General features: G+C 45.3%; 1 protein-coding gene across 3 annotated transcripts in view; it reads left to right on the top strand.

The window, feature by feature from the left end:
• kiaa1671 (KIAA1671 ortholog) overlaps window positions 1–17,753 on the top strand; it is a 137,838-nt gene that overhangs the window by 40,464 nt on the left and 79,621 nt on the right. For 2 of the 3 annotated variants that reach the window (XM_033043392.1, XM_033043393.1), the window contains exons 2-4: window positions 6,355–8,310; window positions 12,183–12,336; window positions 13,833–16,637. In XM_033043392.1, coding sequence (XP_032899283.1) covers window positions 6,416–8,310; window positions 12,183–12,336; window positions 13,833–16,637 — 4,854 coding nt within the window. In that variant the 5' untranslated portion in view covers window positions 6,355–6,415. The remainder of the gene's footprint in view (window positions 1–6,354; window positions 8,311–12,182; window positions 12,337–13,832; window positions 16,638–17,753) is intronic. The other variant, XM_033043394.1, reaches the window with a different exon arrangement.

Genomic DNA, 17,753 nt, shown 5'->3' with positions numbered 1-17,753 from the left:
TGTGGTTCCTTCCTACACATTATAAAATTGGCTGTTGGAATTCTAGTCTTCCATTTGCAATTCCTGCGTCCATATCCTAGACCCTTCTGGTGTATTCAACTCCTCGGTAGAGCCCCACTCTGGCACCATTAGCCCACATTTCAGCGAGGCACGTATTTTGTTCCAGTGAAATGAATATAAAGTGAACCGTGTAATGAGGTACAGTGAAAAGCTTTGTTGCATGCAATCCAACCAGATCAGATATATGATACATTAGATACAATCAAGTCAAACTCAAGTACAATAGATAAAGGGGAAGATGCAGAGTGCAGAGTATTGTTCTCAGCATTGTAGCGCAAAAGTTTCTTAGACAAAGTCCAATGTCTACAATGGGATAGAGGTGAGCTGGACCCTAGCTTACGGAAGGCCAAGTTCAGAAGCCTGATCACAGAGGGGAAGAAGTTGGACCTGAGTCTGGTGGTGTGCGCTTTCAAGCTTCTGTATTGTTTGCCTGACAGGAACGGGGAGGAGGTCTAAATCTGGACCCTCCCTCCCACCTCTGCCACTAGATGGATGGCAGCAATGTAAGGCTTTCATAGCGACCTACGAGGGACAATAATTGTTGGATCTGCCCACTTGCATCAATGAATATCAAAACATTACTTATTAAACTAATTTGGATGACAATTGTTGTAACTGGCACTGTTATTGATTTATTATCATCATATGTATTGAGATACAGTAAAAAAAACGTTGTTTTGCATGCTGTCCTGGTAAAATAACATCCGTGCCTGACTACAATCAAAGCCAAGAGAAAGGAAACAGAGTGCAGAATATCAAGTTGCAGTTGTAGAGAAGATAGTGTTACAGTCACAGAGAATGTAGTGTTACAGCTACAGAGAACTGGGAATTAGCTTGTCACCTGAGGATAAGCCATCACATCTCCAGTGCATAATGGATAAAAACAGTGCCGAACTAATGTGTGTAAGTTCTGACCAATATAAAACCCAAATGTGGCACTGTAATTTGATGATACAATCCTATGTGATAGTAGCAGAATTAGGCCATTCGGCCCATCAAGTCTACTCCGCCATTGAATCATGGCTGATCTATCTCTCCCTCCTAACCCCGTTCTCAAGCCTTCGCCCCATAACCTCTGAATTGATTTGATTCACAGAGCACCCTGGGCGCCAGAGTTAGTGGTGAGGGTTTATATGTGGGAAGCACTGTGCCAGTGAGGAGGACTATGTAAAGCCAACCTTCACCAAGGCACCTCCGAGAGCACCTCTGAAGGAGTCCAGAACATTCCTGTTCGCGTGTCTTATTCATGTCTTGCAATGGGGAATGTCCACTTCCCATTCCGCCATTTTTCTGCCTCCTCTGGGCCTTGGGTAAAAGTTAGGTGGGAGCTTAGCTGTGTTGCCGTGCCTCCTGTCGTGATCAATCCTGGTCCAGGGTAATGGTTTTGCACTAGAATTTCATTCTAGAATTCTCTCTCTGGAAATATTAGTAGCAGCCATCTCGCCTTTCTTACTAAGATTCTGACAAATTATGTAAAGAGCCCGGATCACTTGGAGCATCTCATACCATGTTTGTTAAGGCCCTTTCAGTGGGAAGAGGTTTCCATCCAGGGAGCTTGTCATTAATCCAACATTGCATTTTTACAAGCTAAAACCCTTGCTTTTCGCTGTCTCAGCATATGTAGTTTTTACACCAGCTACCATAAAAGTACATGCAGAACGAGGACGTACAGTGACAATCTAAAAGGGAAGCGCGGTGGTGTGGAGGGTAATGCTGTTGACTACAGTCCCAGGACTCGGGCCACTTTGCATCGGCTTACATGTTCTGCCCCACAAGGTCCAGCTTCCTCCCATTTCCAGGAGATTTATAGCGCTTTCTCACGGGGCGACTTGACGCAAGAGTTAACCAGAGTTGAACATCGTGGGAACCTCGTGCGATAACCGTACGGCATTCGTTGACCACCGTGGACCACCGTGGCGCTAACGGCAGGTACTCGTGTAACTTGGTGACTCGGGAGAAAATTCAAACAAGCTTGAATTTCTCCAAGAGTGACTTGTACACTTGTGGTTGAACATTGAAACATTATATGCACGTAGTGGCCAGTGCGATATCCGTATTAACTCTTGCGTTTACCGTGGGAACTCCTGCGAACGGTGAACCCGGAAGCTGGACAGAGGGGACAGAAGGTGAGTAAAAATTGTCTTCTGTGGGATTGAATTTAAAAAATAAAGATTTGCATCTGCATATGGACATCAACTTATTCATGAGTTATGTTAATGAGATTCAAGAAAATAACTATAATCTTTAAAAGGGACTTTACTGAAAGGTCCTGCATTTTTATGGTCCGTGAGAAATTTTTCACAGCGAGTCAAGCAGCATCTCTGGAGAAAAATAGGTGATGTTTCGGGACGAGACACATCTTCAGACTCAATTCCGATTAGGATGTCTGAAGAAGGGTTCCGATTTGAATCGCCGCCTATTCTTTTTCTCCAGAGATGCTGCCTGACCCGCTGACTTACTCCAGCTTTTTATGTTTTTCTTCCCAGATCTGACTTACCTGCTGAGTTACACCAACATTTTGTGTCCTTTTGTGCGTATTAACCAGCATCTGCAGTTCCTTTAAACATTACCTAACTTCAGATTTTAGAGATATAGCGCGGAAACCAGGCCCTTCGGCCCACCGAATCCGCGCCGACCACCTATTCTTATACACTCCAGGGACAATTTTACAATGTTACCGAAGCCGATTAACTTACAAACCTGTAATCTCTGGAGTGTGAGAGGAAACCGGTGCACCCATGGTCAGGATCGAACCCTGGTCTCTGGGGCTGTGAGGCTGCAACTCTACCACTGTGCCGCATGTAGTCAGATTTAATAAATTGCTGGTGTTGCTTCCAAAGACAGAGGCACTGATAATATTAGATCAGAATTGCATCTTTCCGCTAATAGAGTCAATTATTAGTCAATTAATAATATAATCAATTATTGTTGGTGACATTTCACCTACGAATATCAGACTATTTTCGCAGAGGTAAGGGCCAATTAGGCATAGCAAAAGGTATGAACACTTTTAAACATTTTTTTCCGGCTATTTTGTCAAATGCAAATACAGGGAGAATGATCAAAGTGCTCACATGGCTCACTCTGTTAGAAGCGTTCTGAGTTTAAATGTTCCGTGTATTCCTTCTTAAAGTATACATTTTTGTGTGGCCAGGGGTGCAATTGAGAACAGCTGGGAAAGGGCGGAGGGGGCGTCACGAATAACAGCGTTTCCCTGGCCATATTATGGCCCATTCCCCAACCATAACATTAATCAAGCTCTGTCTAACTCTGCCTTCACACCATCCCCCTGTGACATGGGTTAGTCATCGCTGGGCGGGCTGTGGGCCGAATGGCCTGTCAACGGGAGTCAGAGACTTGACACTGAGATCCATTGTGCAGGAAGGAACTGCGGATGCTGGTTTTTACCGAAGATAGACACAAACGCCACCTGTTCATTTTCTCCAGATATGTTGCCTGACCCATTGAGTTACTCCAACATTTTGTGTCTGTGTTCACTATGAACATTGAATTATTTAATTTTAGGTAACTTACACTCTCTCTCTCTCCCCCGCCCACCCCCTCCTGCCCCCCCCCACCCTCCCCCATGCAGTAAATGTCGGTTAACCAGTCCAAGGTTTGCAACAATGGTTCCCTCTTGGGATCACACTATCCCTAGCCAACAATTGGCCTATCAGGGAACCAAATATAGACATAAAGTTCTGGAGTGACTCAGTGGGTCAGGCAGCATCTCTGGAGGAAAGGGTTAGGCGACATTTCGGGTCGGGACCCCTCTTCAAAATACCCTGCTGAGGTCATCTGTTGTTGGCCCTGATTTGTCCCGGTCTTTTCTTGCTTCCAGTTCCCCCCTACAATCATCTCGAAGAAGTGTCCCGACCAAAAATGGAATCTATTCCTTTTCTCCAGAGATGCTGCTTGGCCCGCTGAGTTACTTCAGCATTTTGTGTCTAACTTACTGATTCAGACAGTTTTTGATTATCAAGGATTCTGCGCTGACTCTTTACTCTGAAACACACGTTGGAAATTTAAACTTGGGCGCAACTAACATCGTCTTACTACCGTGGGAACTCTTTAACTCAGCGGGCAGGCAGCAGTTGATTGTTGCTCCCTTCAGTTTCCCAGGGGGTCGGGACGGGACTGGAGTTGGGAAGGAAAGGTGGGGGAGTCGAGGGAGAGGAGTGGGAGACAGATGAGGGTGTCTTCATTTACTGGCGGCGGGTGTCTGTCACTGAAACAGGCAGGTGAGATTTCACATCCACCTTGTGTGTGCCTCTCTCTCTCTCCCTCCCTCCCTCTCACACAGGCTGAGAGACTCTGCCTCTGTGAGTGTACGTCTCTTTCTCCCCCTCTCCCACACACAGTAAGACCGAGGTACTGTGCTCAGTCCATTTGTGTCTCCCACATACACAGTAAAACTCTGCTTTGTGTGTGTATATACGTCTCCCCTCATTTCTCTCTCTCCCCCCCACCCCTCTCTTTCTCCCCCTCCCCCACCTCTCTCTTTCTCCCCCTCCCCCAACTCTCTCTTTCTCCCCCTCCCCACCTCTCTCTTTCTCCCCCCACACACAATAAGACCGATGTATTCTGCTTAGTCTCTCTTCGCTCCCACACACACAGATAGACCAAGGTCATGTGCGCTCTTTCTCTTCCGCCAGTCACCCCGAAGTACATCACACTGCCTCTGTGCCTCTCTCTCTGTCTCTCTCCCCCTCTCTCCTAAATAATGTGGCATCTTCCTGCAGTAAAGTCACGGCATCAGTACAGGCATGTCTCCAAATGAGCCAATTCAACCAAGGGAGGATATTTATAGTGTGTGAAAAAAAAAGTGACATCATTTGTGCCACGTGATGATTTAACTACACTTCACAGTTCACAATGTTCATTCAAGATTTAACGGGAAAGCTCGGGAGACGGACAAGTCACTCGCACAAATAACAGAAATGCCGAGTACCGTGGGAACTCTTTATCTACCCCCCCCGTTATATCGTGTGATATCGTGCTAGACCACGACCACTTCACTCTGGTTACATCTTGCGTCAAGTCGCCCCGTGAGAAAGCGCTATTACTGTAGGTTAATAGACCACGGTAGATCACCCTCGAGGTGGCAGGGCATACAAGACAAAGTTGGTGGCATATTGAAGGGAATACATTGCAGAGGAATGAGAAAAAGGGAATTTGGACTGATGCGTTGTTTAGTTTGGAGTGGGTATGGACTTGTTGGGCTGAAACTGTCATCTTCTGTTTCAGAATAAGTACGTAATGTTGTGCATAAACTTGATTTAAAACATTTCATTTCAGGAAAAGTTTGCCTTCTATTGCAGGGTATTTTAAATTGCAGTGATTTAATTTACTTTATGAATGTTTCCGCTGGTCCGGCTTCTTTTGATAATTCTGTGGTGTGGAGTGACTAAGGAATTTGTGCCTGAATTGATGAACTGGGGAAATAGGCATTTTCTGTTGTACTTTGATAGTTTGCTTCAAGCTGGTAATGAACAAAAGAGAGAAAAGCTCCAAGTTAGGCAATAAATGGTATTTCTGCTGTTCACTGCTGTCTTGTTTGAAGCTCTGCATGGGCCAAAATAAATCCCCCTCACCCATTAATAAACTAAGTATGTATGTCACAGATTATTGATTAATGGAGCCGAACAGGATGTCATCCTTGCTAATTAGAACAAAACCACAGCATGAAATTTGACCTTCCTATGTCAGCACAGTTATGACTACACGTTAATTTCAAGAGAGAGTTAGATTTAGCTCATAGGGCTAACGGAAGCAAGAGATATGGGGATAAAGCAGGAACGGGGTACTGATTTTAGATGATCACCCATGATCATATTGAATAGCGGTGCTGGCTCGAAGGGCTGAATGGCCTACTCCTGCACCTATTTTCTATGTTTCTGTGTTAATATTGGGAGAAAAATATTACAACTACAAAGCTGCTCAACTATTTTCTCTTCATTCACTGGAATAATGATGATACAGGTTGCAGATAGATAAACAACCTGTTACCGCACCCTGTGGTAAATAGCTTCCATTACCACACAGCATGAGTTTATTGTCACCACTTCCTGCTGTTATTTAATCCAGAGGCAGGATTTGTTTTTCTCCTAATATTGATTCTTGATATGCCAGGCTTATTTGTTTGAAACTTTGTATGTGGGTGAGTATGTGGGTAGAATGTTTGAATAACCGGGTGCTCCACGTAAGAGCAATGGCTCACTCACTGTGCTAACTTTATTGTACAATTCATTAATTTTCTCTCACTCTTATCTTTTTATTTCTCTCTCTCTCTAGGGCAAGACTCCAGAGTGTTGAGTCATGCAGGATGGTAAATGTTTAAAATAGAAAGCTTACCATGGCAACATGGGTGGAGGGGAAACCTATCCCACTGCGGAAGAATACCTTGAGTGACGTGAATGATGTCAGTGAGATAAAGACTCCCTGGGCTCGTGGAAGTCCTCTTTCAGATGCAAGCAATAAAGCCCTGGACCCAACAACTCCAACTTCTCATATATTCGATGAAGGCAAACTGAGTTACAATTTGTGTTCGGTAACCAAGACTTTAATAACCCCAAGACCAAGAGTTTCTCCAAGACCATTTTCCTCAGAAAAATCCTTTGTGCCATTCTCACCTTTCCGGATCACACAAGCACCTGATGCACCCTCGGAGCTTAAGAGAGTAACTTCGAAAGTTACTCCATCAGGGAAGCTGTCTGCAGCTACAGGTGATGAGGAAGCACGGTTCAGGGGCACAGCAGCAAAGCATTCACTAGCTGCTTCACCACTCTGGTCTTCAGGATCTTCATATGGACCTGAGAGCATCAGTTACGTTGGGGCAAGTGATTCTCAGGAGGATAAAAACATGCTTCATTTGCCTTCAACACCAAATCTCTATAATGTTGCAGCTTCCTCTTCCAGCGTAGTCTTGAATTCGGAAAGTATGGCAGACGAGGAGAGAGACTATTCCAAAGCGAAGGCAACCACATTGGTTATTTTGGAAACTTCTACTCAGAAGTTAAAATCCAACAACTCCATTGAAGGTGACTCAAAAGCTGGGAAATGGATGAGCAGAGATGGACCAAAGGATCTCCAGATGCCAAGGACCTCAAAACCTTTTACGTTGCCTAAACCATCCTTCCGTTTTGGGAAGTGCACCTTAAGTGCCATTCAAGGGATCGGGACGTCAGATCCCGCAGCGCCTCCTCTGAGTGTTTTGGAAAAGTTGGACCAAAGTGTACGACAAGACACAGACAACACAGATAAGGAAAGGGACATTGCTGACACCTCATTTCCTCGCAGATCCCATCCAAGGAAATCCAGGCCGTTATCTTCGTGGCTTTCTGGAACGACACTTGACCAGAAATCAGAAACCCCCATAAAACATGATGAAAATGCTGCTTCTCCTGAAAAACCATGGCTTAAAAAGCCCAGGCCTCTGTCCATGGACCTAACCGCCAGGTTTGAAGCAGCAGGGTCCATGGTTTACAATAGAAATACCAGCCCATTGGAGGAAAGCAAAGAGAATGTCCCCGTCATGCAAACGCCAGGTGCTCTGTTCTCAGGGACCAAACTCAAAGCAGAAGGGTCAGCAGCGGAAATGGAGATATCCAGGTCTCCCACGTCTCCTGATGACCCTGAAAACAAAGGAAGGAGTTACCTGTTTGCTGTCAAAGAAACCGTTAATAGCAATCCAAAGATAGATATCAGTAGAAAAGATTACAAGGGTCTTGTATTGTCTGAGACAAAAAAAGAAGAGGAAATGAGTTCAAGAGAAAGCAAGACACTGTGGCACAATGATAATAGTGACAATATAACCATTGCAGCATCCAGGAAGGAGGAAAAGGAAGAGAGAACGTTCACTACCTCATCAAAAACTAAAAAGGAGAAATTGGAAAGTAGCCAGGAGCAACATAAAAGTTTGGCAAATAGGGAATTGGATAACATTTCTAGTCTGGAGCCTGCTCCAAATGATGAAAATCCTGGTTTGGGTTCAAATGATCGAGGACCGAAAGGGAATAGAACTCCAATTTGTGGTGGGATGATTAAGAGACGCATCAGTCTTCTCATTAACAATGCCAGCAGCAGCCCAGCAAAAGCCGAGGGCACGCAGGCCGCCGGTGAGAAGGAGAAGATAAACATCTGTGTCAAGCAGCAAGTCCAAAGCTTCATTTCTGAGAACAAAGAACAAGTCCAAAGTCCCCAAAGACGGTCACTTCCACCTCGACCACTATCTTCAGATATAACCAAACTGTACGTTAGTTTAATTTGTGATGTTTACTTCATCTGTGTTTAAACAAAATGCATCCCATGTCTGTCATTGTTTTCAGTCCAGCATGCTGATACCTGCAGGTCGAATTCATTGTTAATCACACACTGTTGAGTCTAGGCACAAAGCATTTCTTCTCTATTCTGTTCAAACTGAAGAGAAATTGCCTACACTCCTCGAGGGCAGACACACAGCTTCAGATTCAGACATCTGTCAGGAGTTGCACACAACACTTCACCAGACTGATATGCCTAAGTCTCTTGTTCACGCCATTGGCTTTCTTTTAGAAACATAGAAAAATAGGTACAGGAGGAGGCCATTACAAGCTGCTCTAAGAATCCATCTCGGAGGCACTCTACAAACTCTCTTTCTTGGGGTCCTGAACCAACCTGATTTTCCCAGTCTACCTGCATATTGAAATCCCCCATCACTACAGTGGCATTACCTTTGTTACATGCCAGTTTTAACTCCTGCTGCAACTTACACTCTACATCTGGGGGGCTACTATTTGAGGGTCTGTAGATAACACCAATTAGTGTCTTCTTGCCTTTGCAATTCCTCGACTCAATCCACAGTGTCTCTACCTCGTCAGTCCCTATGTCTTCCCTCGCAAGGGTCTGAATTCCATCCCTCACCAGCAGAGCTACCCCCCTTCTCTGCCCACCTGCCTGTCCTTTCTATAGGATGTATAACCCTGAATATTAAGTTCCCATGCCCGATCCTGCTGCAGCCATGTCTCAGTAATCCCCACAATGTCATATCTACCAACCTCTAACTGAGCCTCAAGCTCATCCACTTTACTTCTTACACTTTGCGCATTCATATACAGTATTTTTAATTCCTTACGCATCTCACCTTTCACATCGATCCCTATTACACTTGGCCATACTCTCCTATCCATTTGTGAGCTTTAATTCCCGTTAATTCTGGGGTCATTAGCTATCCCTTTACTCCCGTTCCCTTTAACTCCGTCCTTGACTATCCCATTTGACACCTCCCCCCCCTCCCCTTATTTAGTTTAAAACCACCTGTGTAGCAGTGGCAACCTGCCTGCCAGAATGCTGGTCCCCCACCTGTTAAGGTGCAATCCGTCCCATTTGTACAGTTCCCCCTTACTCCAAAACAGATCCCAGTGGTCTAAGAATCTAAATCCCTGACCCCTGCACCAGTTCCTCAGCCACACATTCAGGTCCTGTATCTCCCTGTTCCTGCTCTCGCCCGCACGAGGAAGTGGAAACAAACCGGAGATAACCACCCTGGAAGTCCTGCTTTTTGGCACTTTTCCGAGCTCTCTAAAGTCACGCTTCAGAATATTCATCCCCTTCTTTCTGACATCGTTTGTGCCAACATGTACTACCACTTCCGGCTGTTCACCTTCGCCCTTGTGGATTTTCTACACTCTGTCTGTGATATCCTGGATCCTGGCACCAGGGAGGCAGCACACCATCCTCGAATCCCGTCTGTTGCCGCAGAAACCCCTGACCGTACCTCTCACAATGGAGTCTCCAACTACCACGGCGTTGCCTGACGTCAGCCTCTTTGGTTTTGGCTTAACAGCACTTTTTGCTTCCCAAGCCAGTGCGCCGCTCAGTGTGTTAATGTCTTCTCTCCCGACAGCTTCCAAGTGGGTGAACCTGTTCACAAGAGGTACAACACCCGGGGACCTTTGCATTCCATGTTTCCTTTCCTTTTTCACCATCACCCACCTTCTCTCATCCAGTGCCTTAGGTGTAACAATCTTACTGTAGGACTTGTCGAGGAACGACTCAGTTTCCCGGACGAACCCGAGGTCATCCACTTGCTTCTCCAGTTCCCCAACACGGTCCTTCAGGAGCTGTACCTGGATGCACTTCTCACATTTGTCGCAGCCAGAGGCACCAGCAGTGTCCTTGACCTCCCACATACTGCAAGCATCACACTGAATCAGCTTGCTTGACGTCTCCTTCTTTCGTCTCTCCCGCTCCAGCGTTTGGTGTGGCGTCCTCCCTCAGCCTCCTCGCCGAAGACTCGCACCTTTCTCACAGAGCACTTACCCTCGACAGGGCTGCACCCAGACAGGACCGCACGCACCCCTTGAGCAAGTCTTGCTTATATCAGATGCTAAATTGCCTAATTGTCCAATTTACCAAACTTCCAATCTTTGCCCAATGACCTTGCCTCGAAAGTCTCTCACCACAATTTCCCTCATTGCAAATGTTAGCCTTGTTTACAATGCAGCTGGAATACATACAAAACACTGGAGTAACTCAGACCCTTCTTCAGATCCGAAATGTCACCTATTCCTTGTCTCCAGAGATGCTGTCGGACCCACTGAGTTACTCCAGCTTTTTGGGTCTATCTTCGTTTTAAGCCAGCATCTGCAGTTCCTTCCTACACATGCTGGAATACGTGCCTGATTCTTCAAGAACTAGTCAGCTGTCAGCGACCGAAGGATTGGTGACGGGATCTAGGGAGTGGGCAGGGCCGAAGATGTCCTGGTTGAGTTGCTCCTGGTCCTGGCCAAGCTGGCCATCCGCGAGTCACGGCGCCAGGCGGAAGAGGGCTTTGCCCGAGTCAGATGCTTGCCCCTTTTCCGGGGTTATGTCCGCTCCCGGGTGGTTTTAGAGAGGGACATAGTTGTATAGTAGTTATTTAATATAGCTGTAAGGATTGTAGCATAGATGTTTGAAAATGTGGATTATTTGGTGGATTTTGTACCATGGTGGTGGGTATTGTTACCACGGGTTTTTTTTTTTTCTGGTTTTAGTATCGTGATCGTAATTAAATAAATTATTTTTGATACAAAAAAAAAGACCAGGTCAGCGGACAGAACCAGGTTCTGAAGCTCCCAGTGCCTGATACAACACATCATTCCACTCTGGGCAAAAAGCAGAGCTTCGGCAGTAGCAGAGCCTAGAGCTGACTAATCCATCATCACGTGTTATGCTTTCTGTAAAAACCTGTCTTGCATAAAGCCCTGGCTGTATTTGTTAAACCATTCACATGGCCAAAGGAATGCATTTACTTGTTGAGTTAACAGATTTAATAACCAGCTCCTCACTCCCTTTTACTTTTTGGTTACGACCTCACGATCAATAAACAAGACCCCTCTCCCATGTGTCGATGTAAAATTATTTAATAATTTTTAATTTGAATTAAATGTTATGCCAGTTTTCTTGTTTTCTTCCACTATGATGTTTGATGTGAAGAGAGGTTGTACACCACACACACCCTGTATAATCAATGGTCGTCCAACTTGGACACCACTCAGATACTGCATTGGACACCTCTGGTCATTGTGCCTCCACACAGCCAAGTTCCAGCATGAAAACACATCCCGGGTTCCGCCCAAATTCTGCTGTTTTTGCCGCAGTGTTTGTAAACGACCTTTTGTCGAGTTGTTGCTTCTTCAGTAATTTCCCCTCGTGTCCAGACTTGCTCAGCAGTAACCTTCCCTGAACGAGATTAACAGAATCTAGTTACTCCATACGTAAACGATCAGATTGGTGTGGTCGTAACTGGAACATTCTGCCTTTGTTCACTCACTGCCTTTTCTTACAACAGCCTGGGGTTTGTGTGTTGGGGAATGGCAATTGTAGGAACACAGCCAACTGCTCTGTGATTGTCAGATTGTTGTGACAATATTTTGCCTCCAAATCCTAGTTTTTAAGAGAACAGTCTGACAACTATACTCTTTTTTCTCAACAGTAGCACAAAATGACTGATCCTGCTTAACCAGTTCTTTGTTAGCCATTTCTCTCAGTAATTGAGTGGAAGCTCTTTCTAGCTTTTATTCCAAAGGGCTATTACCTTACAGATCAATGGCTTCAATTTTAAATTTGTTTGATTCATAATTTCCTGAACATTTTCTCAAAAGGTTTGAGACTCGAGCAGTTGTCGACGCTGGTCGTTTGGAGAAGCAGGTGGATATGACTGTCTTTTCATCTCCAGAATATTCCGTTTTGCAGAACGCTCAAGAACAGAGAGGGATGGAGATCATTGAAAAAGAAAATGAAGTTGAAAGAGACTCGGTAATGAACTTGTGCTTTTCACTGGACTGTCAGGCCATGGTAAACCCAGTAAAGCAACAAAATCTCTCTTTTGATGTCGGCTGCTATATTGATGCAGCCCAGCTCAGCTGGAACAATGAGCTTCATTCATTGACTGAAGCAATTTGGATTTATCAAAATGCCACAAGTTAACACAGTGACCTTGCCATTAGATAGGGATATTCTTGAATGCTCAACAGCATAATCTGGGAGTGAACGTTCCTGTGCTGGTCACGTGTGGTCCATTGGGTTTGACGTACGACACACAACAGGAAATCTATGGTTTAGTAATCCCCACAAACATTTCAAATTTAACAAAGAGCAATTGTTAGAGAACATCTTTTGAATCATTGAAAGTCATAATTTAAATACTATATGTTTCTAAACAGGAAATGGAAAATTCACTTAACCCACTTAATTTGAAGTCTTGATTGAATTTGGCAGCTTAAAAAACTTTCACAAGTGATGTTACAGTGGGTGTTCAGTGCAGTTTCATGAATTCACTTCTCATCTTCAATGCTTTTCAATGGCACGTCTGGTCACCTGGGATTTTACTTGCTGCGGCTGCCATCTAATGTGAAGAACTCAGGTTGAAAAGCTCTGAATCCCATTTACTGTCCAGATTCCATTCACTATCGGGTGGTGTTACAACCACATGAATTGGTCATGGTCAAAGGTTTCTGGTGAGGCCAAGGAGGTGGTGTTTACGATCAACATTGTTGGGAGAGATGAATAGAGTACTGTGATCCAGTTCATAATTGTAGTCTAATTAACACTCTGAACGACATGGCTCTCAATCCTTTATTTTGCTCCCCTTTTATTTTGTTGTCCCTTTGCCTTTCCCACCTAATTGTTGTTAGGTGGGAAAGGCAACATTCCCCTGCTCCATTGTTGAGGACAGGAGGAGCAGTTCGTGGGAATGGCTCCCATGCAGATTCCCAACAAGCTGCATGCCAGTGTGAGTTGGAAATGGATCACTCCGACCTCATTGATGCTAGAACCACAAGCACTGGTGCAGGGGAATTAAGGACGTGCTTTGTGCTCTGTCCATGACTGAACTGTCCACGTCTTGTGATTGAGTTCAGTGGTAGACCCTCCGTGCCTCAGTTAGAATGTGGTCTGATCAAACTTTGGTTCACTCATCCTGATCTCACAGTTTCTTATGTGGAATCCCTCTGAGTTTTTTCCAATAACTTCATCTTTCAATGTCTTTCTGTATTTTTTGTTCTCACCCACGCACACTATTTACTGGATCGTTCATCAGGGCATTTATACAGCTAAATGCTGGCCCCAAACACACTTATTTCTTAACAAAACTATCAACATCTCTACACTTGCTACCTTCTCGCCACATTACCATCTCCAGTTTCATCAGTCTTAACAATCTGTCGTGTGTATTCTTATTGAATGTCTGTTGTTGAGCATCGGACGCCTCCCACTGAGTCTCATGACCAGTTTTTGTTTTCCTTCTCTTCCAGGTAGGAAAAGGCCAGTTGCATGTGGCGGAGCCGGAACCAGAGTATATTTGGAGCAGACTTAATTCAGTGAAGAAAGTGAGGAAAGCTTTGGATAAAGGGACCACCGAAGAGGAAACCAGCTTGGGGAAAATGATCATGCCAAACGATGCCGGGAGGAAGAGGGAGATGAAGATTGGGACCAGTGCGCCTGAGACCATTGTTGCTTCAACAACCAAACTTGGTTCCCAATGTTCAGACAGACCGAAAAGTGAGCCTGAACCATTGAAGTCTGAGTTGCTGGTAAAACCTGTCAGAGTCTTTGTAGCTGAAAGTGAGACCCAACATCAAAGGGTCCCAGAGATAATGGACTGGGAAGGTTCTTCCAACTCGGCAGATTCCCGCTTTGATAAAGGGAGAAGATCAGAACAAACTTCCAAATCCGGACCAAAGAGCTACTTGGCTATGAGAGCAACAGTTCGAGTAACACAGGATGAACTCGAGAGCAAGAATACAACATCTTCTCGGGTTGAAGATACACCTTTAGAGCGGAAAGAAAAGATTTACTTTGAAACAGAGGAACAATCTGATTCTGGGTTTTACTCTGGAAAGATCACTGAACGAAATGTTCCCATTGTGCTGCCAGCTGGAGGTGACGAGAAAGTTGGTGTCTTTCAGAAGGTATGTGAAGAAGCAGTCTGTCCCGCACTCCCAACTACCTCTACAGACAGGGTCGATGTCCAGAGCACCAGGAGGTCAAATGTTGCGACAGGTCAAACAAAACTTAAAGAAAATGTTTGTGGTGTAAGGAGACGCTGGAACCAGCCACATCCAACCGAGAATAACACTTCATTAGCTGCACCAGATTCTGATATCAGTGGGGTGGAGGTGTTCAAAATAGTGCAAGTTCAGCAGTCGATACTCAGCTCAGCAAAACCCGGCTCGGATAAAGTTGGAAAGAAACCAGTGAAAGTGACTCGGCACAGCTCCTTCAATAACCCAGGCATGTTCCTTTCAAAACCTAGCACCAGGCATCCTGACTTAAGAAAATGTGATGACTTGATCATCCAGGACCTGCTGCTGTCTGCCAGATCCAAGAAAGATCCAAAGTGTCGGGACAATATTGAAACTAAACATTGGTTGCAAGATGAGGCAGCTTCAGATTTCTATTGGAAAGCCCCATCAAAGGCAGGAAGGGATGAGAAAAGCAAGAAGGTTTCTTCAGAAGTCAACGCTGATCAAATGTATGGTTCTTCAACTGAGGCTGGCTACAAGAAGCACAGCTATGTTTCAACTGATTGGAGGACAGACAGCTTCCGTGAAGAGTTCTCCAAAGATTACCCCAAGTTTTTCACCCCAGAAAAACCAAAATCGACTTTGTTGACTGAAGAGTTTCTTGCCAAGCCATGGACCGACAGCGTGGAGGATTCGTCAGAGGAGGCCCATGTAACACCAACTGTGCAAAAGTCTAAAGCGGCAGATGTTGAGAAACCAAGAAAGACCAAATGTCACAATGTTTTAGACCTGGATGTTTTTATGGCAGAATACAGAATAGAAAGTTCAGCGAGGAAAATTGAAGAACCAAATAGTTTTCATTACCAGAATAAGAAGAGCGACCACCATTCCAAAGCACTTCAAAAAGATTATGAAGAACACGGAAGCCCAAAGTTGTCAAAATCTGCTGATCTAGACGCTGGAAAATCATCCCTTTCAGGCAAAAGGAAAAGTACTTCTGATAAGCTGATTAGAAAAGCTTTGCACCGCAGCAGCATCCTTGACCTCGATGCCCTGATGGCTGACTACACGAAAGAATCAACAAGACCTGCTGATGTTCCCCAAAAGACATCTGGATCCAAACTAACCAGTGGCCTGTCACCTGGTGTAAAAATTCAGGAAACATTTTCACCTCTTTCCGAAGAAGTGACCTTGCCACGAGGTGATCAAGTAAAGATATGTCACGCTGCAGAACTAAAAATGGATGCTTATGATGGTGCAGTCAGTGATGTGAAAAAGTTCTCCAAAGAAGAGAAGACAGCAGGCAGACCATCCTCCACCGACTATGAGCACAAGGAGTTGAGGAAGTACGAGGGTCACTCAGCCGGCCAGCAGTCAGAGGGTGAACGGGGTGGGGACCCCAGCCCAGTGCTTCCTGTCAGCAGACGGCCCCGGCACGAGAGGAGGAAGAGTAGACCATCCTCTGCTTGTGTCGGGCACAGGGAGGTGCAGCAGCCCAGTGTCCCTGCAGAGGGACAGAGAACAGAGGCTGGCAGAGACAGAGGGGAGATGATACCCAAGTATGGCCAGGGGGAGATGATACCCAGCGGCAGGGAAGCCGGGAATGAGGAGGGAAGGTCCATGACTCCTATGGAGATGGGCCACCCACATCAAACACCAGGAGGGCTTTACCTGGATCCTGAGACTGGAAGCTGGGATTATTTGGCTGGTTCAAGGAGATCTCTGCATGGTTCTTCATATAACGTACTGGAGAAAGAAAAGATTGTTGAACAGTCAGTAGATGACGAACAGCGTTCAGAGGCGAAAAGCGGAGTAACGGGAGATGGGGAACATTCCGCCCAGAATTCTCCCAGGATAATGAAGAGCCATCCCAAAGATACTCGCCACTTGGTTTCAGAGGTGAAGAAATCACGGTCTTCTGCAATTCCCAAGAATCCACAAAGGGCAGCCGATGGGCCTGCACTGAACCAGGAAGGCACAACAGCAGACTCCAAACCCCACAGAGGCAGAAGGAGCCACTCCTCTGACCGGGTTCACAGCAGTAGTCCAGAGCTTTCAAAGCTTAGGCTGCCATCATCAGGGGAGGATAAGTCGGTGAGTGGCCTTGGAATAATATTCATTGTGGCAGCATCTAAACCCGTTATTTTAATGTTATCACTTGAAGGAACCAGGATGTTAAACTTTTGCCAGTGGTAATAATACTATTTTAGTTTGATCACGGTTGATTCTGTAACTGATTGAAAATATAGCATTCTACCATTAATGACCTGAATGTAGTAAAGATAAATTAAAATTGTATGTGGCAGAACTTGTAACTTTGGAATATCTTTACATTGAGAACTGGATTCCCCACATAAGCCGGGTTTAACTAAGTTCCCAGAGCTTTCAGGACCACTATGTGCAGCAGTATAGTTTAATTTAGAGATACAGAGTGGAAACAGGCCCTTCAGCCCATCTAGTCCATACAGACCAGTGATCACCCATTCATACTAGTTCTATGTTATTCCACTTTCTCATCCATGCCCTGCACACCAGGGACAATTTACAGAAGCCAATTAACCGACAAACTGGCACATCTTGGGAATGTGTGAGGAAACCGGAGCATCTGGAGAAAACCCATGTGGTCACAGGGAGAATGTACAAGCTCCATACAGACAGCCCCGGTAGTCAGGATGGAACTCAGATCTCTGGCACTGTAAGGCAGCAACTCGACTGTGCCGCCCTCTGGCCTGAAGCTCTCCCACATATATACTGCTCTGAAATCCCAATCCGGATTCCTTCTTGTTTCTCCTCCCCGTCCTCCTATACCTTTCCCCAACATCTGCCTCTCCTTCCCTTCCTTCTCCTTTTCTCCCTGACTTCCATCCTCCTCTCCTTTTACTTCCCTTCCCTTTCACCCAAGCTGATTAGTTAATTTAGTTAGTTTTGTTAATTTGCAATAAGCTGGTTGCAATTTGGCTTATCTTTGATTTGCACATTGGCTTTGCCACCCCTTGTGTACTAACACGCACCTTTGCCAATTATTTCAAGAATCTTTTTGCCACAGTGTCTTCATAAAGTCCAGCTGGGTGTATCTGTGAAAGTGTTGTGAACAGGCGTAGGCTGCTGTTGCCCAGATTATCAAAGATGATTTTCTCGCAACCCCTGCCATGTTGGATGTCACCTACTTCACCGCTGGCTCTTATAGAAACATAGAAAATAGGTGCAGGA

This window comes from Amblyraja radiata, chromosome 25 (assembly GCF_010909765.2).
Source record: "Amblyraja radiata isolate CabotCenter1 chromosome 25, sAmbRad1.1.pri, whole genome shotgun sequence".
NCBI lineage: Eukaryota > Metazoa > Chordata > Chondrichthyes > Rajiformes > Rajidae > Amblyraja > Amblyraja radiata.
Note: the sequence above shows the minus strand (reverse complement) of the source record. Positions and strands in the feature narration are given on the sequence as shown.